This window comes from Lepidochelys kempii, chromosome 9 (genome assembly GCF_965140285.1).
Source record: "Lepidochelys kempii isolate rLepKem1 chromosome 9, rLepKem1.hap1, whole genome shotgun sequence".
NCBI lineage: Eukaryota > Metazoa > Chordata > Testudines > Cheloniidae > Lepidochelys > Lepidochelys kempii.
In genome coordinates, this window is record NC_136388.1 from 55,054,899 (window position 1) to 55,081,474 (window position 26,576).

The following is a 26,576-nucleotide window of genomic DNA, read 5'->3' on the forward strand; positions in this document are numbered from 1 at the left end:
TACACAATACACAATACACAATACAGTGTAATTTTTACAGTGTGTGTAGAAAGACAAAATGTGGCATAAGCCCTTGTAAGGCTATCAGGAAATGGTGCAGTTCATTTGTATTTGCTGAGGTACATCACTTTTCTTTTTCTAGATATCTGACTAATCATTAAGATCAGCCATTTCTATTGCAGAGAAGCACATCGCATGTGGTCTAACCGGTCCAGACTGAGTTAGTTTTGAGATTAGAACAGAATAGTTGATTTAGTTGGGGATTGGTCCTGCTTTGAGCAGGGGGTTGGACTAGATGACCTCCTGAGGTCCCTTCCAACCCTGATATTCTATGATTCTATGAATAGGAATTTTCAGTTGCAGCTTCATGTTTCCCATAATTGATTCATCCCAGGACACACCAGTATGCTAGCAATATCAAAAAGGGATGGTCTAGTCCTTGCTGCCCCACTGATCTGACTTATGAACTTGGCAAGTCATAAAGCCTTTCTGTACTTCAGCTTCCATAAATTGGAGATAACACTTCCTGCCTTTATTAAAGTGCACTGAGGTTTTCTCAATGAAAAGTACAGATCATTATGAATGATAAAGCAGTGTGGTGCCCAGCCTGTACAACCTGTGTTATATCATCTCCCCCACCAAATTGTCATTCGTTTCCATTAGTTAGGAAATGCAGTTGTGTTGCTAAGGTTGCTCAGGCAATAAAAATCAAGACAATCACCACTTAATCCAGCATTCACATCCAGCCTCAATCTGTATGCCATCCCACCCAGATATCAAAATGCCCAAACAGCCCCATAACAGATACATTTTCAGTCTAACATAGAACCACTTCCTCACAATCATACTGAAATGCACAAGCTAAACCCCAGCCTCAGACAGATTACAATAAATTGCCTATAGACATACATGTACTGGTGAAAAGTCTAGTGTATTAGCTGTAGAGGAAAATGGCGGAGGTTGGACTTCAGCTTATGAGTGGCTGTCAGGAACTGGAGGTTCACATTGTGATTGGTTCTGTGATGGAATTGAAAGTGGGTTTGTTGTGTTGCTGCACTGTGTTGATGTGTTACTTTGTGTGTGTGTGTGCGCGCATGTATGTGCATGGGTGAGTGTGTGCTAAGGGATGCAAGTTGTGTGAATGTCTTGTTTTTTAGTAATTGTGTTGATGGGAAATGCATTTGAGCAGTCTTAACAGTATGACAGTGTTTTTGTGAAAGCCTCATTCTTTCTTCTTTCTCCCTGTCCATAACTATTTCATGGGCAGCAAGAAGTCCTACAGCCTAACACAGCTCACCTCACCCCTATGATAACATGGATGTTGTATGTTACCCCGCACACATTATCCCTGTCACTTGTTAAACCTCAGCCGCTCACTCCCAGGCCAACAGACTTCCTCAGATCTATCAGACCAGGATCCTCTTGAAGGGAGCAGCTGCCTTTGGAGCACAATGGAAAACTCTGTATCTGTGAGAACGTGTATATTTTTACATTGTCATTCTTACCCTCCCTCCAAATCCACCTTTTCTATGGCCCCCTGTTAATCCTAGGGACTAGGACAGAGCAGGAGGGAATTATAGCCCACATTGTCAGAAACATGGAACATACAGTTCTGCTGCAGAGGCAGCTGCCCCCTCTACTACTGGCTGCTTCCATTCTCTGATGGAGCTGAACTTTTCTTGGTAGAGATAAGTAAGGTTTTTTTAAATTAGGGCAATAACTGTTTGTTTTAAAGAGTCGCTTTTGAAAAGTGGCATATGTCCAAGGTATTTTGAAAGTGTGCATATGGGTGGAGTTTGGAGCTTCAGGGGACTGTGCTTCTTTAGCTAGATGGGGATAAAAAATGGTGAGACTGGCAGAGTCAAATGTCAAATTTACAAAAGGCATCATTTAAAAAACCTTTCCTCTGCAAAAGAGCCTGAATATTTGACTCTAAAAATTATGGAAAATTCCACTGTCCTCAGGAAAGAGATTGTGTTAAATTGGGGCCCATTGTTAAATCCTTAAGGAGAGAAATATCAGGATTACATCCTGCTTTAACTACAGATCTCAACACAGTCCTAACTCTGGAGTCACAACCAATGCCTCCATCATAACAAATGTTCCTGTTATGTTTGGTGTCTCCAATGCTGAACCACTCTGAGATGATAATGTAAATAAAGCCATTAGAAGAAGGACAAATGTTTTTCAAGCTGTTTGTTTTTAAAAGCAAGAAAGAGTTTGATCTAAATCTTGGAGTCTGTAGATATAAATATATACAGCTGACAACAGCATCTCATTAAGATATATATCTTTTGGAAAGTATTTTATACAGTATGGTCCAAAATTGTGGATCCATTGGGAAACTTTTTGACTGTAACACTGTCCTTTGCATTTTCCGTTCTTCCTTTCAGTTGAATGCACCACATGTAATGAATTTTTCAATTTGACTAGTTGATCGCATTAAATGTAACCACTTGGCAGAGCTATCAGACTGAGCTCCCTCAGTCCCTGAGACTTCATTTCCGCTAATCTCTGGGACTGTGTTCACCATGAGAAGGAGCAACGGGGGCCAAATAACATAAACAAATCTTGTGGATGACGTGCAGAAAATCTGCACTGAAATAAGTCAAAGGGCCAAACTGCTGAGCGTGTGGAGTCTATGCCAAGATACTTTCAGGCACCGCTGATAACTCAGGGCAGTCCTGTGCACTTATATGTGGGGTCATATGATCACTTCTATGCAAGGCTCCATATAATCCATAGCTGCAGCTCCATATATTCCACCTCTTGCTGCAGAATTGTGTTCCAGGATCAAAGCTTTCAAAATGATGGGCCTGATTCTCCACTCTCTTCCACCAGTTTTATGCTGGTGTAGCTCACTGACTTGAAGGAAGCCTTTACGGTACCTTGAAGATGTAAACCAATACAGTGCATCTTCCTGCATCTGCTTACATTCTGAAACAATAGCTCTGAGAAATGTAAACTGCCCTGTTCAACTCGATGGGTTAAATCTCTGATCTAAGCCTGTCTTTACTAGGGATATTTGTGGCAGTGTAGCTACAGCAGTGCCAGGTCCCCATATATATGCTCTGCACTGATGTGGCTTACCCCATATTACACCAGCGGCACCACTACAAATGAGATGAGTGAAGTGTCAATATTAACTATTTCACTGCTGATCATTTTAGCAGAAGATAATGTGTTTAATTCCAAAGGCCCAGCTCCTCCAAGGGATTTAGGTTTCTAATTTAAGATTTTAAATATCTCTGAGGAGCTGGGCCAGACTGCTTCTCCCTCAGCTGCCCAAACATCCAGCTTCCCTCTGATAATTTCTTCAGTGCAATTAATCATGGTCAACACAAAACTTTTGGATGTAGTGAAAGCTGCCAGTGTGTGAATCTGATGTCAAAATAACTAACCTAAGGAGCTGCTGTACTGATTGTATTATTAACTCTCTTAATTACAGGCCTAATGTTTTCATTTAAATGAAGCTACTTCATAATTTCCAGTCTGCCCCAGCTGGCTGCTGCAGAATTCAGGAAACATGCTGCAGAATTTAGGTCCAGCTTGTTACAGAGTACATTGGAGCTTGCTGCTAATAATCATCAGAGATGGAATTTGGCTTTGCTTTATGTGAGCATTCATTTTCCGTCAGAGGTAGTGATTTGTATTTGAAATTTAGCAAACTGGAAATGAGGTAAGAATGGCCAAAGCCCTAATGGCTGCTGCTATTCTGCAGCAGGAGATGCTTTTAAAGAGTGTGTAACCTCTGACACACAGCCTGTTTATTAGTGTGTTTGTTTCCGTTTGATGACTGGCATATTTTATTTTCCATCGGTCCTACTGCAGGACAGAGAGAACTGCCCTGGGGCCTAAAACCTGCAAGGTGCTCAGCAACCACCCAGAGGTGGCAAATCTTGTCTGCTATACTTCAGGCATCCCTCTTAGTGTACACGGTTCTCAGTGTAGGACCCAGCTGTGCAGTACAGTGGCAGCCATCACTCTGACAGTGGTGCTTTCTCTTAGGGGAGAAAGCTGCTCTCTGCTTTATTGGAGGGTACAGTGTGATTATTCCCAGTTTCTCCAGGTGCTCCTGTAACAAACCAACCTATTTGAAGGCATAGGGAAGGGAGGATTGCAACAGTCCTTAAGATTTTGCCTGTGGAAGTCTGTCAGACATGAGAAGGGCTGGGCCAGTAGCTTTCAGCTAAGGAAATAAGAGCCAAGCTTATTCTAGCCCCAGATGTTGGTTTACATTATTAAAAAAAAAATGCTAACTAGAACAAAATAAAGGGCTGTGTGTGTTTATTTCCCTCTCAGATTACCAGAAAATTTAGGCTCAATTCCGATGGGAAACTAGAACAGACCGTCTCCATGGCAACCACTGCGCAGCCAATGACTCAGCACCTTCACATTACCTACAAAAAGGTGACACCTTAAAAACAGGAGGGTAGGGTTTCCCTGCAGAAAAGGCGGAGCCTGGAACCTAAGGACAGAAGCACTCTTCCATCTTGGTGACCCATATTCACACCTGATTACAGGAGGGGGAGGCAGGTGAGCTACACATGCTGTTGGAAATGTTATGCAGATGTTTCTGTAACCGTATATATAAAAACCAAATAAAAAGCCTTTATTTTTATGGCTGTAGCTTTGGACCTTATTGCTGTGGGGGCTGTAAATTCCTCTGCTCTGGCAGTGATTAAACAAGGGGTTTCTCAGGCCTGTTCCCTAGTGAGTTAGGAGGGCTGGCAGATTCAGCCTTCTAATCTCTTATATGATCTAAACGGATCGCCACAAAAACAAAACAGGAAGATAAAAGCAGCAGCAGTACAGGGTGTGACAGACAGAACTCTCCATTCCATCTAACGCAATACACGCTAAAGGTTAGGAGAGAACACCTCCTACTGCAGGACAGAGAGAACTGCCCTGGGGCCTAAACCTGCAAGGTGCTCAGCAACCACCCAGAAGTGGCAAATACCCTTACCCCCTTTACTTCAGTGGGAGTGGAGGGAGCTGAGTAGATAGCAGGATGAAGCCAATAGAGAATCTGATCTGAATCACTAGGAGTCATTCCATTGACCTCAGTGGGTTTCGGTCAGGCCCAGAACAAATCCCCTCCCAGTACAGGATGGAGGGAGCTCTAGAGATAAGAGCCACACCTTCTCTAGTTTAAATGCAGAACACAATAAAACTCAGATTGACAGGCACATGATAAAGAAAAGCTCCAGAAGCTTTAAATAATGAGGGACTAGTTTCTGCAGCATTTTCAGTGACCTTGGTTTCATGGTTCAGCCTTTGATGGTAGCTGATATATAATATTAGAAATATCAGTAGGTCTTTGTGCAATGGAGATAAATTTGAATCTAAAATTAAAGCCTTAATACACGTGAGGCAGTTTGAAAGATAGTGAAACAACTACCTTTTCAGTGTGGGGAAGAGGGATCAGACAAAGTTTTCTGAGACATGGGACTGAAAAAATTGTAACTCACTTTATATGAAGGGGAAGCTATAACTTTGCCTAAACATTTCAAATGAATTTTATTCAAGATTTCTTGATGAGCTATATGGCATGGGCCTAATTTTGGTAAGGCTGGCTGTTTGTTCCCTACAGATTTTATTTGAGCATTTACCACACCATCAGGTTATGGAGGATTGTATAAAGTTCACCAAGTGGGGCCACAATGCTCAGATTCAAAGAGGTTACTCTCTTTTGTGAGGTTTTAAGCTCAATCTGCCAAACCACTTGGGTTCAAGATGGTTATAGATGCTGTCAGAAGCGTATTAGATTTGAATACTACATTTTATTGTGTTTAACTGAATAGCACATATAGTCGTCATACCACATCTCTAAGAAACTAACCCATCTACAGCAAATTTTTACATACCAATGATCATAAATACTTGGTTTAAAAACAAAAACTTAAAGAAATTATAAATCAAGAAAATTCTGAGACAGGTGTGTGAACATGCTGTTAGACTGAGATTCTCAAAGTCATCTAGGGGATTTGGACACAGTTTTCATTCATTTTAATTGGCCATCCAAATCCCTTAGTGGCTTTGTACATTCTCATGAGGATTTTTTTTAAATTAGACTTAGATTGAGATTTTCAGTGTTTCTTTAAAAAAGGGGGGGGGGAGGGAAAGTGAGGAAGTTTGGAGTTAAGATTTTACATAAGCTCTGAACTTTTTCTCCCTTGTCCCACTGTACTATGCTTCATCCAAGTAATGAAAATGCAGGTCTGATAACTGTATTACTTTTCAGTTTTTCTGAATTATTAATAATGGGGAAAATAATGCAACTCTCAGCTCTCTCCTGTGTAGAAAAGGTAAGGTCAGCTTAGCTCTCTTAGCTGCTTTGATGGAGCTGGGCATGCAGAGTCTACAACCACTACTAGTTAGAGGGTGGCATACAGCTGCTGAGGTGTTCAATCCACCTCAAGATGAGAGCTGGTCAAAATATTGCTGTTGAAAGATGCTGGACTGAAAATGGCTCTTCATCTTTTAGAAAACAATTTCCGTTGGCCAAATATTGGGAATTTCATCGAGAGACTTCAAAAATGAAAATTATTGGGGTTTGGATTTTCATCAAGAGTACAGAAAATTGACAAAACAAAACTTTAATTTTTGTCAGCTTTTCATGTAGGGTGGGGAAGAATAAGCATTTCCCAACCAGCTCACGAATCACAGAAAACTCTTCTGGCTAAGGACCACAGATAAATGTAAGGTGGAATTTTTTAATTATTATTATTTACAAATAAGGTGGATGATGACTTATCAGTATCAGGTTTTAAATGGAAAGCAAGTTATTAATAGTAATAATATATACAACTTACTCCTTTTCTTATTAAGCTAAATAAAGTGGAGAAATTACCTAACACTGTAGGTACCCTTACCAATCATTTAAAAAACACACAAAAAATTTAAACCAAGAAACCAGGAGTAACCTTCCCTCCCTAAATAGGGAAGGAGAAATAAGGAAGAATACCCCACCATACCTAAATATTATTCTTTGAACAGTGTAGTATTTAAGCACCTTGCTGCATCAGGGCATTCCAGTATAACTGCCATGTTGTGCACTACTGCAGGTATAACATCTGTTTCACTAACAATTATTATTGTCCGTACATTACTGCATGGGGTATGAAGAACTGCATAGCATTGGCCTCAGGAGCAGCTGCATAAGCATTATTACTGCTCCAAAACCTCCAGTCCCAGAGAAGAAAGAGAGAAGAGAGTCTGCTGTGGAACATGTTCTGCCATTCCCTGAGAGCTGTTGGTTAAAATAACTCTGCCATGTCCTATTGTGCATAGTTTTTCCAGATAAGAGATTCCCAACTTAGCAGCAGCTGTACAAAATAGACTATAAGTAATATGATGCTAGCTTAAAATGTTAGGTGAATGACGAACAGTGGCACTTTCAGGAGGGTCCATTGCACTTGGTTTAGGGAGCATGGAATGCGAGAAGAGTGTGATCGTAAAGTCACAGTCCACTACTTCAAGGATTAGAGTTCAGGGAAACCACCTTTACAAATTCCCTATAAACTGCAAAACCAGATTTTCCTCCCCAGAGTGAATTTTCACAGCTTTCTCCAAGAAGATGCTCCTCTTATGTCTGCCTCTGTCAAAAAAACTCCTCTTGCAGGGGCAAGTGCTGCCTATAGTCCCATGGCGGGGGCCCTCTATGGACTTTAATAGAAGACGTATTGTACGCACAAAGGCAGTTTTTAGATACAGGTGATCAAAAAAAACCCAAATCCTTTCTGGAGCTCTTCTCAAAACAAGATTAGTAGAATACCTTTCTGTATCACTTCACTATCAGTAGTGTTTCCTGTTTTAATCACTGGCTGCCTGTATATATAACCCCCCCACACACACACTCCTCTTGAGCAATGCTTGTTTGTTTGTTTATTCTTATCTTTTTGTTATACTGCCTTAATTGGTGCATTTAACTCATCAAGTGCCTTAATTTCGTGCATTCTCCCTTAGTGCTAGTGCTTTACTTACAACACATTTGTAGCCTGCAGCATTGTAATTCAAAGCAGCTTCTAAATCCTAATCTAGACAAAGATTTAATGGTGCAGCACTGGATTGGGTTAGCTAGTTTGATTAACCCACACGTAGACTAAAATGCCAGTCAAGACAAAAAAAAAGGCAGGTTGTATTTTACGATATGCTAAATTAGTTGAGATAAAGCCTGGCGGCTAGTATAGGTATTACTAGTGACGTGGAACTGGTCTACAGATTTTGTACCATTCTAACTCTTTGGTTTAGAAACCAAAGTTTACTGTACATTTAAGGAATAAGCTATACTGATAAGCACTTTATACCAGTAGAACGGTCTTCACACTAAGGCATTGTACTGCCTTAACTAGATCTACTTCTGAACAGACAATTCTAGCAATACAAAAACGACATTTAGACCAGTCCTGAAGTGTTAGCTAGCTCGATCTATGACAATCCTAGGCCAGGTCTACATTTAAAAATTTTGCTGGCATAGCTGCCTGTTAGGAATGTGAAAAAATAATCACATCCCTAACTGACACAGTTCTGCTGGCAATAACCCTAGTGTACATGTCGTGATTTCAGCAAAAAAAGTCCTTTTGTCCATGTCTTGCTGGGGGGAATTGGTATAACGTGTAGTGCAAAAGAAGTCTTGCTGGAGTGCAATGTCTACACTGGGAGGGATTCTGGTATAGTTCTACCTGCAAACCCTTTCCAGTGTAAACAAGGCTTATGCAGATTCAGTAGAAGGGGTGTGATGTGGGTTACTGTTTTTTTTTGTTTGTTTTTTTATTAATTATTATTAATGTGGAGGCAGCCAGAAGAAGGCTGTTTGCTTTCTTCAAGCCCAAAGCTCCATGAGCTTTCACACCTTCAGAAGGGAAAATGCTGTTTTTCCCCATATAAATATAGGGTAAAGATATCCACCTCCCCAATATTCATGCATGTTCCTACTCCAGAGAAACTGGTTTTCTGAGTAGGTCTAACCTTAGGAGCAAGGCAGCTGGCAGGATCTTGACCCAGGACTAATCTGTTGTCAGTGCAGCTCAGCTGAGGCTACTCAGCCATTATGCCTTTGGAGACAGAGATATTTTTTAAGATGTGTTAACTAATGTGAGTTGAACCAGGCAAGCTGTAGTTTTAACAGGTTAGCTGGCTGTGGGTAAACCACAGAGGGGAGCTCAGCATTTACTTCACCCAGCTAATGTATTAATATCCCAGTGCAGACAAGGCAAATTGTAGTTTTAACATGTTAAATACCCTTTTTCACCAGCAGTGACCTGACCTGTGTGTATGTCTCTCTCTCTCTACACCACTTTAGACTGTTCTTGTATTTGTTTAAAAAACACCACATTAGTTCACAGAAGCCAAACTCCATCTATTTTTATTATCTACCACAAGAGAAAATTGCAAGTCAGAATTTATAATTTGCTAAAGGAGAAACATTTGTCACACTCAATACAGTTTTTCCCACTCACATCATGCTGCTCACTTGTGACTTTTCTCCACATTCCCCCCACCCCACATTGTACTTACATGCTCTTGTTCTTTGGCTCCATCTGAATCTCCTTCTATAATGCTCAGACAAAGCTGTCATGTGAGAATTGATGCTTTGCTCCCATCATTTTGTTCACCTGTGTAAATCACACTGATTGATTTCTAAACAGTCTCTGCCCCTGCTGTCCCCTTTACAATTACTTGTTACAATACAGTAAGTTGGTCAGTTAAAGCATGCTGTATCCCCCAGATTGAGTTGTTCTGGTAGTCCTTACACTCCCAAAGTCACAACTGGTTTGTAAATTACTTTAGCAGGGGCATCAGCTGAAGAGGGCAGCTCAGTCAATAATCCACCACTTCACAGCCTACAAAGGTATCCCCTCAACCACAATGTACCATGCACAAGGGCACAACAGTCAGGCTTGGGTACAAAGTTGAAGACTGCATTAGCCACTGATATACTGAGAAGAGCCTAACAAAGGGGACTTAAAGGGACAATCCATTTTTCAAGTGAGGGGCACATTTTTCCCTCTGATACCATCTCCATGTCCCCCTGGTACAGAAGTGCAACTGTGTGACATGACCAGAAAATAAATACATGTATGAATATCCATATCACACACTAGTAAGAGATTAGCCCATCAGTCTGCCCTGGGAAAAACAAGGGCTTCAAAGGATTACTCTGGATCCTCCTGTCACAGAGAAAAGGATGTTTACAGTTGGATAGCTGCTCCCTGCTGAAGGGAGAGGAGAGAAATGTTTCTGTTGATCCCAGCCTCTCTTCTCTTCCTCTTCTTCAGCATCAGACAGGTCTATGGTTATTGTTGCTTCTGGGTGTGGGAGGAGCTGGGGCTTGGGGCCACATTTGGTGACTGGAATCATCTCTCTGGTAACAGCACAAAGAAGATGGCCTTCAGGAAGTGACCAAAGCTACAAATGGCAGCCACAAGCCAATGGGAGCGAAGGCTGGGATCAGTATTCACCACACATTTTGTGATGTCTGCCTAAGGAGAAGGAAACAGATCATCAGAACACACAGAACCACACTCTCCCCTACCACCTCCAATGGCACATCCTGGCCTCGAAGACTGTCTCACACCATGCCTCCTGCTGGGTGAAGCTGGGACTGGCCCACCGCTGCCCCCAGCCAGCAATATTACACCATTTCCCCTGTGGTGCCTCCTTGCAGCAACGAGTGCTATGAGCACCATCTCTGGCATTGCCACCCCCTGTAAGCTGTTAAATGATGCCTGAAGGCACTAGCGAGCTCTGAAAGATTTATTCATATTATTCTGCACCATCTTCATTCACACTGTCTTCCAACTGGGTTGCTGAACATTCAGCTCATGTGACAGCAAAATAAACTCTCTCCCCTTTCAAAAAGGATACCCTCTTCACCTACCTTCCTGCCTCCTTAGTAACAACCAGATTCTGCCCAAAGATCGGGCTGTTTAATTTCAGCTCAGATTGCTTTTACTTTTTCTCTTGCCTTAACGTTTTATTTGGATCTCAGTTGGCCAAATCAACCCCCCCGGCTTAAGCTTTATTTGTTGACGTGTGCATTAGCACAGATGCCTCCTAGACATGTGGGCTGACCTCAAAACCAGCTGCCCAGAGTGATCCTTAAGTAGTTAGGGGAATGTAAGCTAGCCTGAAAGGGAGAGGGCAAGAGGAGGAACCAACCTAACAGCAAATTCGTGTTAGAAGGGATATCTTCTGGCACTGAAAAGGTGAGGGTGGAAAACCTTTAGAGGGCAGGAATGAACAGGACTGAGTTGCACAGAAAACTGCATCTTTGGAGAAAAAACCCAACTGTAGATTGTCCCAGCAATGCAAAATAGCTGGCTTTGTGAACTGAGTCAGAAGATCTGGATTCTCTTTCTGCTTCTGCCACAGATTTCCTGGTGACCTTTAGCAAATTAACATGTCCCAAGTGGTTGCAGACATGGCCACAGATTTTGGGATGCCCAATTTATGCCCAAGTCCAGTATTTTCTCATAATGCTACAGTCTTAGTCTTTGGGGGCTTCAGATGCTCAACACCTTTGAAAATGAGCCCCTATGTGCATCTCAACTTGGTCACCTAAAGCTAGTGGGAAGTTTGGGCCTTATTCTGTGCCTCTAGTTCCCCATCTGTAAAATGAGGCTAATGCTGACAGAGCTCATGGAAGTATTGTGAGTTTTAATTTATTACTGTTTGAAGAGCTGTCTGAGCCTCTTAGATGGAAGGCAGTGTAGAAAAGTAAAGTATTATGTTATAACCACACTCCTACCTTGCCCAGTAGCCTGGCCTCCCAGGTTTAGGATTACCTCAGTTTTTCATACGCCCTTCAGTCCATTCCTAGAGCATCCCAATTCTCTAACAGGGAGCTCTGGTGAGCAGGGGTTGATGTAGGGCTTGCACCGATTGAAGGCACTGCTTGTTGAGGCAGTGACATCAGTGGGAGCAGAGTTGACCCCTTCATGGGGAACTGTGATACGAACTATCCCAAACAATGTAAAGGTATATGCAAACCCCTACATTAATGTCATCTGTGCCTGATGTTATAAGAGTTAGGAAAATCAGAGCTAGTGTGCCAACAGTAACCTTGGTGCAGCATTGTGAGAAATCTACATTCCAAGATGGGGCTAATAGGCCATGCAAAGTGAGGTCTTACACTCAACATGATGGCATTTCTTTGTTTGTCTGGCTGTAAAGAGAGAGCTTTTGAATGCCCCATCTCATCAACTTCAAAATTGCATGGAATGGTCTTGGTATCAATGGGCAGAAGTCTATTGATTTTGGTGAAATTGAAGAACCAGGAAGGGGAAAGGGGGGGGGACACTTAGCGCTCCTGACATCTGATTAGCAGAGCACAACATCAGCCACCTATGTAACTGCTTAGAGATCTAAGAACCAGTTGATGGGAGCCATTAACACCTTCCAGTATAGCAATACCTACCCCCATCTCAGCTCTGTCCATCCCAATTGAATTTAAAATGGTGACACCATGAATGACTTCTCTCTGACAGAAAGAAAATAAATAAAAATGGGGCAGGGGGTGAGGAACACCAAGAGGCCTTGGAATGGGAGGAAGGAGGGAATAAGAGGGTATGGGGGTGTGAAGGTTTCAGTTGGTCCTCCGAGCCCCTAGGAGGCGGTGGAGAGCTATGGTCCCACTGGCAGGCCTTAGTCACACCTTTTGGGTGCTGGGGAATTAGTGGGGAAGGTGTGCCAGCCGGAGTCTGCAGCGCGCCCCTCAGGCAGGGGAGCGCCGGTATGAGTCTGCAGCGCGCCCCTCAGGCAGGGGAGCGCCGGTATGAGTCTGCAGCGCGCCCCTCAGGCAGGGGAGCGCCGGTATGAGTCTGCAGCGCGCCCCTCAGGCAGGGGAGCGCCGGTATGGGTTTGTGGCGCACAGTTCTGCTACCCAAGGCAGGTTGGCCGGGGTAGGGGAACGCAGGCCCACTCAACTCCACTGCGTTCCAGCCCAGGGCCCTGACAGTGGCGGGAGATGAAGGTCCCGCCAGTGGGTCAGCGGGGGGCCATCCGCGCCCGCTGACCAAACACATCCACCCCACGGTGCAGTTCTGCCCCTGGGCTACTTCCTACCCTGTCTCTCAAGTGGGTCTCTCCGGTCCCTCCAGCTCGTCCGGGTATTCTGCTGCTGGTAGCTCCAGCTCCCACTCTGTGTCGGACTCACACTGGCCCGGGCTACAACCGGGCCCTTCCAGGTCCTCCGGGTACTCAGCGGCTGACAGTCCTGGTCGCCACAGGCCTTCCTCCCGGTCAGGTTCCTCCTGGCCCAGGGCCTCCCCTGTGTCAGCAGCAGGATCGCAAGGGAGCAGCCAGCAACCTGTGTCTGTCTCCCTCCTTGGTGCTCTCCTCACTGGGCAAAGGGCCCCGCCCTTTGTACTTCCTGTCCCACCCCTCCCCTTCCGGGGATTGGCGTAAGCTTGGTCTGGCCCTGCCCACTCAGGCTGAGAGGGTGGCTCTTTACCCTCTGATTCAGAGGGAAGTCACCCTTACTCCCTATGTACCCTACCCCTCAAATCCAGCTCCCGATCTTCGGAGCTGGCATCCTCACCCTCTCAGAGGCGGGATAGGAAATCTGCATTGGCGTTGTCTGGTCCCGCCTGATGGTGAATCGTGAAGGCATAGGGCTGCAGAGCTAGATACCACCGCATTAGCCTGGCATTATTGTCCATCTTATTAAGCCACTTCAGGGGTGCGTGGTCCGTAACCAGTATAAAGGGGGCCCCGAGGATGTAGTAGCGGAGAGCATCGACTGCACACTTAACGGCTAGGGCCTCTTTCTCCACAACGGAGTAGTTCCATTCTCTGGGGAACAGCTTCCAACTGAGGTAAACAATAGGGTGTTCCTCCCCATCCACCTCCTGTGAGAGGACTGCCCCAAGCCCTACACCTGAGGCATCAGTCTGAACGATAAAGTCACGATGAAAGTCAGGGCTGAAGAGTACTGGATCGCTACACAGCCGTTCTTTGATAGTTCAAAAGGCCGTCTCGCACTCGTTGGACCAATGCACCCGGCGGGGATTGTCCTTGGTCAGGAGCTCCGTTAGCGGGGCCCTAATGCTTGCGAATGTTTGGGGTACAAACCGCCAGTAATAACCAGCTAAGCCCAAGAATTGACGCACCTGCCTCTTCATGGTCGGCGCCGGACATTCCTGGAGTGCTTGGACTTTCCCGATGAGGGGGCGGACCTGTCCCTGGCCCAAGGTGTACCCCAGGTAAGTGGTTTCCTCCCGCCCGATTCGGCATTTTTTTGGATTGGCCATAAGCCCAGCTGTGCTTGGTTAAGATGCTCCTCCCAGTTATTGCCATAGATGACCACATCGTCCAGGTAGGCCACAGCGTACTTCGTGTGTGGTTGCAACACCCGGTCCATCAAACGCTGGAAGGTTGCTGGGGCCCCATGTAGGCCGAAAGGCATCCGGGTGAAATGGTATAACCCTGAAGGGGTGGCAAATGCGGTCTTCTCCTTGGACCTGAGATCCAAGGGGATCTGCCAGTACCCCTTGGTGAGATCTAAAGTGGTGATATAACAGGCCTCCCTGAGCCGGTCGAGGAGTTCATCGACGCGGGGCATTGGATAGGCATCAAATTTTGAAATAGCGTTTACCCTCCGGAAGTCAATGCAAAACCGCTGGCTCCCATCTGGCTTTTTTACGAGGATGACGGGGCTCCGCCACTCACTCTGGGAGCGCTCAATAACACCCAGATCCAACATCGCCTGGACTTCCTCCTCTACGGCCTCCCGCATTCGCCTAGGCAATGTGATCTCGGACCACCACCCCGGGTTCCATCTGGATCACATGGTAGGTGAGCGTAGTCCACCCGGGTTTCATGGTGAATGTCTTGGGGAATGCCCTTACTAAGCAGAGTGCCTGCTCTTGCTGCTCGACTGTGAGTGTCTCTACTAGCTGGGGCTCACCATTATCCAACTCCTCAGGCAGTTGGGGCCCCAGGTCCGGTTCAGGGGGATATGGGGCAACTAGGAGCCCTTCCCGGTCCTGCCAGGGTTTTAGGAGATTTACGTGATAAATCTGCTTTTCCTTACGGTAACCAGGTTGCCGAATTTTGTAGGTGACAGGCCCTACCTGGCAGAAGACCTCATACGGACCCGGCCAGAGGGCAAAAAGTTTTGATTCCTCCGAGGGAAGCAGGAGGAGTACTCGGTCTCCTGGCCCAAATGATCGAGCCTGGGCGCCCCGATTGTAGTGCTGCTCCTGGGCTCTTTGGGCTGTGTTTAAGTTCTCCCTGGCGAGCTCGCCCGCCCGCACCAGCTGCCCCTGCAGTTGTAAGCCGTATTGCAAGAGACCCTGTGTTGCAGACGGGTTGTGTTCCCAAGTCTCCTTCAAGAGGTCCAACACCCCGCGGGGTCACCGCCCATAGAGGAGCTCAAACGGGGAGAACTTCGTGGATGCCTGGGGGACTTCTCAAATTGCCAGTAGTAAAGAAGGGAGCAGCTGGTCCCACTGGCAGAGGTCCTGGGTGGGGAAATGCCGCAACATTTCCTTCAGGGTCCGGTTAAACTGTTCGACCAATCCGTCAGTCTGGGGATGGTAGACCGAGGTCTGCAATTTGTTAATCCCCAATAGGGCACATACCTGACGGAACAGCTTAGATGTGAAATTGGTCCCTTGATCAGTGAGTATCTCCCGTGGGAGGCCCACCCTTGCAAAGATCTTCACGAGCTCCGCAGCGATAGTGCGGGCTGTGATACTTCTTAAGGGGACGGCCTCGCGGAAGTGGGTGGCGTAGTCCATCAGGACGAGGATGTATTGATGGCCCGCCTTATTTTTTGGAAAAGGCCCGACCAGGTCCATTGCTACCTGCTCAAATGGTACACCTACGACTGGTAAAGGGACCAGGGGGGCCTTCCGTACCCCTGCCGGAGCTGCATGTTGGCAGTCCGGGCACGACACACAGTAATCCTTCACCTCACGGTGGACACCGGGCCAGAAGACCCTGGCCAGGACCCTGGCCACAGTTTTTTCCTGCCCTAAATGGCCGGCAGCCGGGATGTCATGTGCAAGCTTCAGGACAGCCCGACGATGAATGCGGGGGACCACGAGTTGGGTCCGGACCTCTTGAGCCTGGGGGTCTCGGTCAAGGCGGTAGAGCCTCTCGTGGTTGAGTTCAAACCTGGGCCATTGGGTGGTGCGCCGCACCTCCATGACCTCACCACCTGGGCCAGCTGCTCATAGGCAAACCGGAGCGTAGGGTCCTCCCTTTGATCCCAGCTAAAGTCCACCAGGTCAGGAGGGGGACCAGCCATTTCCAGACCATCCTGCCCGGGGGTGAGACCTGGGTCAGCTCAGGGTCGGAGCTCGAGTCAGGTCCTGTCTTCCTCTCAGGCGGGGCTCCCTCGAACGTCTCTTTGGTGGGTAGGGATTGGAGCACCTCAGCGAGGTCTGGCCAGTCACGGCCCAGGATCACTGGATAGGCGAGGGATGACGCCACCACCACATTCATTAACTGAGTTGCTCCGTTCACCGTGATGGGGACCCGAACCGTGGGGTATGATTTTACTTCTCCGTGGATGCACTGAATCCGTACTTCCCCAATGGTCCGCTTGGTGTCCGAGAAGAGCGCCTGGCGGACAAGGGTCTGCCCACAGCTCGAATCAACTAGACCCACCACGGGGACCCCGGCGACTTCCATGGGAGCTGTCAGTTTGACCACAGAGGGCAGACGGGTCCGTCGCTCCCCGGTGCACACCAGGCCAAAGTTGCAGTCCATCGCAGGACAGCCCCGTTGCAGATGACAGTACTCGCCACATCGGAAACAAGGTCCTACCTCTGGGCGCGCCGGCCACATGGGGGCACCAGTGGGGCTGCAGAGTTGGCTGGGGCCCAGTGGTCGGGTTAACGTCCAGGGCCAGAGAGTGGTGTGGACTCGGGACGTCGGGAAAACTCGGTCCTGCCGCCATCTGGTCGTTGGGTACGGTGGGGTGCGTTGGTTTGGGAGGTGGGCCCCCTCTTTTCAAGTTTCTGTGCATTGGGTCCAGGGTTTGGGGGGCGGGCGGCCGGTCCTATCGGGGCCTCTGCCTTGAGAAAGTCCTCCATAAGCGCGACGGCCATGCTCAGACTTTGTGGCCGGTGCCGCAACACCCAAGCCCTCCCCTGGGGCGGGAGGATGTGCACGAATTGTTCGAGGATGACCTGTTCCGTCACCTCAGCTGCTGTTCGACGCTCAGGTTGGAGCCATCAGGTATCTGCGTCCTTCAGTTCCTGGGCCACGGCCCGGCGCCCGGTGGGTAGACCTTTTCCTGAAACCCAACTGAAACCCGTATGAGTCTGTAGCACGCCCCTCAGGCAGGGGAGCGCTGGCACGAGTCTGTAGCGCGCCCCTCAGGCAGGGGAGCGCTGGTAGGGAAGCGCCGGTATGAGTCTGTAGCGTGCCCCGCAGGCAGGGGAGCACTGGTAGGGAAGCACCGGTATGAGTCTGCAGCACGCCCCTCAGGCAGGGGAGCACCGGTATGAGTCTGCAGCGCGCCCCTCAGACAGGGGAGCGCCGGTATGGGTTTGTGGCGCACAGTTCTGCTACCCAAGGCAGGTTGGCCGGGGTAGGGGAACGCAGGCCCACTCAACTCCACTGCGTTCCAGCCCAGGGCTCTCATGGTGGCGGGAGGCGAAGGTCCTGCCGCTGGGTCAGCGGGGGGCCATCCGCGCCCGCTGACCAAACACATCCACCCCACGGAGCAGTTCTGTCCCTGGGCTACTTCCTACCCTGTCTCTCAAGCGGGTCTCTCTAGTCCCTCCAGCTCGTCCGGGTATTCCGCTGCTGGCAGCTCCAGCTCCCACTCTGTGTCGGACTCACACTGGCCCGGGCTACAGCCAGGCCCCTCCAGGTCCTCTGGGTACTCAGCGGCTGGCAGTCCTGGTCGCCACAGGCCTTCCTCCCGGTCAGGTTGCTCCTGGCCCAGGGCCTCCCCGGGGTCGGCAGCAGGATCGCGAGGGAGCAGCCAGCAGCCTGTGTCTCCCTCCCTCCCTGGTGCTCTCCTCACTGGGCAAAGGGCCCCGCCCTTTGTACTTCCTGTCCCACCCCTCCCCTTCCGGGGATTGGTGTAAGCTTGGTCTGGCCCCGCCCACTCAGGCTGAGAGGGTGGCTCTTTACCCTCTGGTTCGGAGGGAAGTCACCCTGACTCCCTACAGGGGGGAATACAGAACACCTGGCACAGGGGGAAAGCAGGGGGACACACACAGAGCCCCTGCAATGGGGACTGGGAGGGAAGTAGGGTGTCCTTGGTGTGTGCAATGAACAATGAAGTGTGTGCCCCCCACCTCCGTTGTTATATAATCCTTCTGGATGCAGCAATGCTATCTGTGTGTATCTATGGCTCTTCAACAAGGTGACATTTACACATCTGTCAGGAGCAGAAAGATCGTTGCAATTAATCTGAATTATTTAGATTACTAAGGGCCTGAATCTGCCACTCTAAGGCAACTGGAGAGATAAGGTGGATGAGGCAATGTCGTTTATCAGACCTACCTTGTCTCTCTAACATCCTGGGGCCAACACTACACTGCATACTCTAAGTACATATCAACTGAGGGCCCATTTCTGCCAGGGTTACTCTTGGAGTAAGTTACCAATCAGCACAACTAACTGAGAATACCATCTAGTCTACAAATCAGTGCATTGGTGGAAACATCATTGGTCTGTATCTCCAGTCAATGGATGGAACCATTGCCTCACTCACAGACCCCCTTGTTAATAACTCTTCCCATCAGGGACCCCTACATGTCTGAGGCCTGCTTGGCCTGAAAGAACTTGCTTTCCCAGTCCAAAGCACTGGAAAGCCAAACGTTTCAAAGTTGGAAGGTGCCTGCTTTTTTCCAAACATTATTTGGTTAACAGCACTTCAGCCAAGTGTTAAATTAACCAACGTTTACCTGATAAAGCATCGGAAATGAGAGTTTCAAAGCTGTTAATGAAATCATTATTTCAGTAGCGCTGGGCTCCGATAAGCCATTGTGACAGCACTTCGCTGGCTTACTGCTATTCAGCAAACATTGTTTAGCAACTTGCTCTTCTTTACTGCTCAGAGCTCTGGTATGAAACTCCAGAAAAACCTGAGAGTCTCTGGATTAAGATTAGAAGTGTGAGCAACAAGGGTGATGTCGTGGTGGGAGTCTGCTATAGACCACCAGACCAGGGGTATGAGGTGGACGAGCCTTTCTTCTGGCAATTAACGGAAGTTACTAGATCGCAGGCCCTGGTTCTCATGGGAGACTTCAATCACCCTGATATCTGCTGGGAAACCAATACAGTGGTGCACAGGCAATCCAGGAAGTTTTTGGAAAGTGTAGGGGACAATTTCCTGGTGCACGTGCTGGAGGAACCAACTAGGGGCAGAGATCTTCTTGACAAACCGGGAAGAATTAGTAGGGGAAGCAAAAGTGGATGGGAACCTGGGAGGCAGTGACCATGAGATGATCGAGTTCAGGATCCTGACACAAGGAAGAAAGGAGAGCAGCAGAATACGAACCCTGGACTTCAGAAAAGCAGAGTTTGACTCCCTCAGGGAACTGATGGACAGGATCCCCTGGGAGAATAACATGAGGGGGAAAGGAGTCCAGGAAAGCTTGTTGTATTTTAAAGAATCCTTACTGAGGTTACAGGGACAAACCATCCCGATGTGTAGAAAGAATAGTAAATATGGCAGGCGACCAGCTTGGCTTAACAGTGAAATCCTTGCTGATCTTAAACACAAAAAAGAAGCTGACAAGAAGTGGAAGATTGGACAAATGACCAGGGAAGAGTATAAAAATATTGCTCAGACATGCAGGAGTGAAATCAGGAAGGCCAAATCACACCTAGAGTTGCAGCTAGCAAGAGATGTTAAGAATAACAAGAAGGGTTTCTTCAGGTATGTTAGCAACAAGAAGAAAGTAAGGAAAGTGTGGGCCCCTTACTGAATGATGGAGGCAACCTAGTGACGGAGGACGTGGAAAAAGCTAATGTACTCAATGCTTTTTTTGCCTCTGTCTTCACAAACAAGATCAGCTCCCAGACTACTGCCCTGGGCAGCACAGCATGGGGAGGAGGTGACCAGCCCTCTGTGGAAAAAGAAGTGGTTTGGGACTATTTAGAAAAGCTGGACGAGCAGAAGTCCATGGAGACGGATGTGCTGCATCTGAGAGTGCTATAGGAGTTGGCGGATGTGATTGCAGAGCCATTGGCCATTATGTTTGAAAACTCATGCCAATCGGGGGAGGTCCCGGGTGAATGGAAAAAGGCTAATGTAGTGCCCATCTTTTAAAAAGGGAAGGAGGAGGATCCTGGGAACTACTGGCCAGTCAGCCTCACCTCAGTCCCTGGAAAAATCATGGAGCAGGTCCTCAAGGAATCAATTCTGAAGCACTTAGAGAAGAGGAAAGTGATCAGGAACAGTCAGCATGGATTCACCAAGGACAAGTCATGCCTGACTAACTGCCTTCTATGACGAGATAACTGGCTCTGTGGATGAGGGGAAAGCAGTGGATGTATTATTCCTTGACTTTAGCAAAGATTTGACACGGTCTCCCACAGTATTCTTGCCAGCAAGTTAAAGAAGTATGGGCTGGATGAATGGACTATAAGGTGGATAGAAAGCTGGCTAGATCGTGGGCTCAACGGGTAGTGATCAATGGCTCCATGTGTAGCTGGCAGCCGGTATCAAGCGGAGTGCCCCAAGGGTCGGTCCTGGGGCCGGTTTTGTTCAATATCTTCATTAATGATCTGGAGGATGGTGTGGATTGCACCCTCAGCAAGTTTGCAGATGACACTAAACTGGGAAGAGAAGTAAATGATTAGGGGACTGGAACACATGAGTTATGAGGAGAGGCTGAGGGAACTGGGATTGTTTAGTCTGTGGAAGAGAAGAATGAGGGGGGATTTGATAGCTGCTTTCAACTATCTGAAAGGGGGTTCCAAAGAGGATGGATCTAGACTGTTCTCACTGGTAGCAGATGACAGAACAAGGAGTAATGGCCTCAAGTTGCAGTGGGGGAGGTTTAGGTTGGATATTAGGAAAAACTTTTTCACTAGAAGGGTGGTGAAGCACTGGAATGTGTTAGCTAGGGAGGTGGTGGAATCTCCTTCCTTTGAGGGTTTTTAAGATCAGGTTTGACAAAGCCCTGGAGGGATGATTTAGTTGGGGATTGGTCCTGCTTTGAGCAGGGGGTTGGACTAGATGACCTCCTGAGGTCCCTTCCAACCCTGATATTCTATGATTCTACTGTTACTAGTTTGTAGCAACTGGAATTTGTTATATTCCGTGGGGATTTTCATTGTGAAGAGACTCCTGCTGGAGGTGATTCCTGAGGCTGTGAACTCTTCCCATGTGGGATGACACCCTAAAGGGTTAATTACTGTTTTCCCCCAATGAAGGGGGAGCGTGGGAGCTGGCTGCCTGCTGCAGTCTTTCAGTCGAGGTCTCCATACGGGCTTTCCTGTACCAGCACAGAGTACAGTGGCCCCCCTTGGCAGCCCCATCCCTGGTGTGTGCGTGTGAAACAGGAGGCGGGTGCACAGGGGAAACTTGGATTCAGTGCCAAGACAAATGAAGGGCAGGGCAAGGCAGGCAGCAGATTAATGGCCCTCCTGGAACAGCCATTTCGTTTTGGCCAGTTTGTGAGCAGGGCTGGGACGTCGCCCACAGAAATGCCCAGGTCAAGGTGAAGAACACTCAGGGAAACAAGTGCAGCCTCAAAGAGAGGATTGGCAGCAGTCCACTGCTCAGAAGAAACCATTTTTGCACTTCGAAAGGGAAGTGTCACCTTCCTCCAGCCCAGGGTCAGCTACTCGCTGACAAGCGCATGTCAGAGACAGCCTGCAACCCGGAGTGCAGGCAGCAGTTACAATATATTAGTTTGGTGTGTCAGACTTGTAGCTCCTAGTTTTTAAAATAAGGGACCAGCAGCTAGTATAAATCAGCCTAGCTTCATCAAATTCAATGGAACTCCACTAATTGCACCATCCGGGGCTCTGACCCCTCATGTAGGGCTGCTAGGCTCAGGGAATTGAAAAGAAGCAGGGGTCTGTTCACATCGACTGCAGGTAGCTGGCACTGGTCTGACAACAGAGTTCCTATTCCACGGGAATTGCAACATTTCACAATTTGGTTTTGTTCTGATTCAGAATGAAACAAGTCAAAATTTCCCTCAGAATGGGGAACAAATGATCTCTCTGACAATGCTTTCCATCTGTAGGTCTCAAAGGCAGGAGAGTCCCCATTGTCCTCATCAGACAGGTGGGAAAACTGAGGCACAGCAGCAAACTGAGTTGTTCAAGGCCACAGAGCAGCTCAGTAGCAGAGCCAGGAACAGAACCCAGGTCTCCAGACTGCCATTCCAGGGCCCTATCAATGTTTATCACTAATAAGCACCACAAAGTGTGTACACAGTGGCATTTGCCTAATGAACCAGTCCACAGGTACACCAGGGAGAGTTACACATTTAGTTATACATGTAGCACCACAAAGCTGGGTCTGGGCTGGGGCATGAAGTGAGAGGTTTTTAATAGCTACATAAACAAGTTATGTTTACTTTCTAAACCTTCTCTTTTGGAACCGTGCAGGCAGCTTACAGATTAAATAATTTTCCTAGAAACTGAACGAAGGGGCCAGTAGCAGTTGTTCATGTTACAAGACTCCTGCAGTTTGCATGCTCTCACGACCACTAGCAGGTGGCACCAGAGAGGCTCAGGACTGGAAGAGAAAAGGTACTTGCAGGCAGGATGCAGTTAGGCTATCAGAGTGGCGCAGGAAGTAGAGGATTAGAATAGCCGGAGTTGTTTCAAGACAGGACTGAGATGTAGGAACAAAGCTGTGCTGAGGCCAGTACTGGTGTAAACAAGACTACTGGAGGTCAGAACTGAAGTCGGTTGGCAGAGCAGTGGCAGGGAAGCTTGCAAAAACCTAGCTATAGCTTAAGGGATCACTCTTGGTTTCACTAACACTAGGAACATCCTCATAATCATTCACAATTTAAAGCAAGCATGAGAAATTCAACACCTCTTACCCAGCCTCCTCTCCTCTTCAGCCACGTCACCAAGGTCTTGCGGACAAACTCTCCCAGGCAGTCCACAATGGCATGCACCATTGCTGGCTGGGCCTGTCTGACACAGTCCACAGCCAGCCCAGCAGCCACAGCATAGAGAGACACGACCTTGCCCCATGTTACACCTGCACGAAGATGGGATAACAGTCATTTTCACGCACATGTGAAGTTGGGAGTTGGGGCTGGCAAAAGGCATGCTGTTTAGAAGCCGAGATGAGTTTCTCTCTATGTTTGTGCAGCTTTCCTAGTTCAGGTGCAGTAGCACCTCTGCATCTTCCTGCGCTGGGGAGTGTAGACTACACTAAGGTGAATTGGGTGCAGCGACTGGGGAAGTGGTGCCCCACCTTCACTCTTGAAGCAGGGGGACTTTAACACATATCCATCCCTAGATGTGCTTTGATCTCACATCAGCCACAGTTCTACAGTTAAATGGCTACCAGCACACTTGACCCCTGTGCAGCAGAGTGCAGAAAGCTGACCAGACAGATCACCAAAGCAGTGACTGGTGCATTGTGGGACAGAAGTAGGAGGTGTAGCTATACCAGTGGGGCTATTACGCCATTGATTCTCACCCATACCCACACTGCACCAGTGGAGCCCGACATGAGAGGACCACATGGTGGTTAGTCATGCTCAATGAACGTCCTAGCCAAACAGCAGTGTGATCCTCTGTGCCCTGCTGGGAGCATGTGTGTGATGTTTCTGTTCTACTAGAAGGGTGGTGAAGCACTGGAATGGGTTACCTAAGGAGGTGGTAGAATCTCCATCCTTAGAGGTTTTTAAGGCCCAGCTTGACAAAGCCCTGGCTGGGATGATTTAGTTGGGGATTGGTCCTGCTTTGAGCCGGGGATTGGACTAGATGACCTCCTGAGGTCTCTTCCAATCCTAATATTCTATGATTCTCTGAAGTGTGTTACAGCACCCTAAGAGGCCCAGACCCTGGCTAGTACTCCACACCTCTCCAGTGCGGACTCAGCTTTACTGTTACATCACTAGACCAAGCCGCACAGTCAGGCAGTTGCAGCACAATGACAACTTGGCACACTGCAGAGGGAGGACTTCTTCACAGTGATTTATGGCCCAATATTCATCTGAAAGGGAGGCAAGGATGCAGGGCCTAGAGCATGTGCCAGAAGGCATGGATATCCTACGCACAATACCACATACTGGAAATTAAATGAACCCCCCCAAAGGTTTTGGTGCCATGCCTAGATCTAGTTCGAATGGCACTGTACGGCCCTAGGAACTGGCATGTGTGTGTTGGGGGAGTGGAATGTTGGTCAGTTATCTAATCTCCCTGACAGCAGAGCTTCCTGCAAGCTGACCTGCCAGACGCAAGTGCCCCCTGGAAGTCATCCCAGCAGCATTCATCTTCCTGTTCTGTTAGCGCTACTGATAAGCACTCCACAACCATGAGCTCAGCACTGGGCACAGTCCAACCCAGTGTGCCTCCCATGTGCTTTGCCACTGGGCGGCAATGGACAGCTCCTCAATGCTGAAGAGCTACGGCCAGAGATCCCCTGCAGTGCTATTAAGGTGAACTATGACCCAGAAACTTGACCCTCTCCCAGCCATGCAAGAGAAGCAGCACAGCACAATAGCGTTGTCTCTCTAAACCTCAGAGCTGAATGAGAGGAACATTTTCCAATTACTCTAGTATTTTAGATAGCAATTGTTAACAAATAGGCGGTGAGACATTTTACAGTTCTAGAGTTCTGTGTAGCCTGATCAAGGCCTCTCCCAGCTGCAAGAAGAACCCATGTGAAGCACTGGTAGTGCAAAGCCATGCAGAGAAGCTGTTGCCTGAAGATGGTCTGAAGGAAAACACAGCCATACAAGAGAGGAGAGGAATTATCTTATTCAACATATTTCAGGAGTGAAAAGGAGACGAGCCAGGGACAAGAAATTGGATGTGCTCAGGGAAATGTCATTTCATAAGAAAGCAAATTATGAAACACACGTTGGCTGGTGCAGCATTTCTGCTGCAGAGAGCTCCACCTCTTGCCTTCAGAGTACTTCCAAAGCCATCAGCACCTGAGACGCTGGAGAGCAAGAGACAGATTCAGGAGTCTCTCTTGCTTTTTACATTGGAGCTCCTCTTCTCTCCTCTCCATTTACTCCACTCCATTGCACAGCACATGTGAATTTCAACAGAGGATAATTCTACTCAGTGACCAAAAGGGACCTACAAATGGATTCTGCAGAGTTGCCTTTCTTTAGTGAAATCTGATTAAAACAAACGGCTCTTTAAACTTCAAATGTAGGTAGACGGCGTGGAATTGGTTAAAATGAGTGAAACAAAAATCATCTATGCATGCTTCATCTGATAACAAGAGGCTGCTTGTTCCAGTCATGTCTTGTAGGAGGTCAAAAACCACAAAGTGCTCTTGAATAGAAGTCCTTGTGATAATAACCTAGCTGCAATTCAGAGTCCCCTTGCATTCCTCCTTCCCTCACCAATCCTGCATGTTTGGGAGCAGAAGGAAATATCAGTAATCCAAATTAATAGCCAATTCGATTGCATTTTTGTTCTCATCAGATTAGCCCAGGAGAGCCCCTGCTGCATGGCCCTCACTTGTGTATTTCAGCATCCCTGTGGTATTCTCAGTCAACATTTGGCTATTGTTCTCATCTGTGTTATTTGTCACCATGACAGCCACAAGGGTGAGCCAGGAAGAGGCTACAAAGACCACAGGAAAGGAAGAGCCATAGACAGTGGGTGCACGTAGGTGTTTATACCATTGAAGGAAATGCTACTCTTTTCAATACACTCTCTAGCCATCTAATGAGCCCTTCAGAATTCTTCAGTATCCCCCCCATTCATGACATCTTGGGTCAGAACCTCAGCTAGTGTATGCATAGTGTTGGCATAACTCCACTATACTGATTTCCGCACTGGGATCTGGCCCTTTTTGGTTCTGTGGGTAGTCACCCACAATTATGGGAACAAATTTACTGGTGCAGTTCCAAGCCTTTACTGATACCGACTCAGATTCTGCTTTCATTTACACCCACGTACATCTGCAGTAAATCCAGTGGCTGCAAGGGGTTTACCTGGGAGTAACTGAGATGAGAATTTAGGCCACCCCTAGAGGAAGATGCCTGTGGTTATGGTTAGTTTTATTTTAAACTATATCTTGTCAAGTCTTTCCCTCGATTTTAATAAGCTTCAGATCAGTGCCCATAAAAAGGGGATGACTTGACAGATCTAGAGCCAAATTTCTTATTTGTCCACAGACTAAATACGGAACAAAGCAGTGGCTGTACCAGCTTCCCTCCCTATGAACCTGCTGTGAAGGTGCGGTGAGGGGCTGGTATCTGTGGAAAGACAGTTTAGTCTCCAAATCTGTTCACTACTTGGGCGCTCTGCTACAATTGCAAGCAAGGTGGCCAGTCAGTACCAGCTGCAATGGGGTCTGTGATGTGGACTCTTATCCACGAGGACACGGACAGAGCCCAAACCCATTTCCATAGGCTGCAGAAGGATAACAACCCGTTGACTGGTCCAGAGGTTAGACCAGTGACTAATTTGAAAGTCTCTGCAGTCAC

General features: G+C 47.6%; 2 protein-coding genes across 8 annotated transcripts in view; one reads left to right on the forward strand and one right to left on the reverse strand.

Moving 5' to 3' along the window:
- Nucleotides 1-10,938, forward strand: part of THAP4 (THAP domain containing 4) — a 55,708-nt gene extending 44,770 nt beyond the window's left edge. For 4 of the 7 annotated variants that reach the window (XM_073360419.1, XM_078854212.1, XM_073360417.1 and 1 more), the window contains one exon: nt 4,303-4,621. In XM_073360419.1, coding sequence (XP_073216520.1) covers nt 4,303-4,422 — 120 coding nt within the window. In that variant the 3' untranslated portion in view covers nt 4,423-4,621. Of the gene's footprint in view, nt 1-4,302; nt 4,622-6,613; nt 7,304-10,376 lie in introns of those variants that run through there. The other 3 variants (XR_013636237.1, XR_013636238.1, XM_078854211.1) reach the window with 3 other exon arrangements.
- BOK (BCL2 family apoptosis regulator BOK) overlaps nt 9,170-26,576 on the reverse strand; it is a 39,546-nt gene continuing 22,139 nt past the window's right edge. Inside the window, exons 4-5 of the mRNA XM_073360433.1 lie at nt 22,989-23,152; nt 9,170-10,484 (exon numbers count right to left, since the gene is read on the reverse strand). Coding sequence (XP_073216534.1) covers nt 10,359-10,484; nt 22,989-23,152 — 290 coding nt within the window. The 3' untranslated portion in view covers nt 9,170-10,358. The remainder of the gene's footprint in view (nt 10,485-22,988; nt 23,153-26,576) is intronic.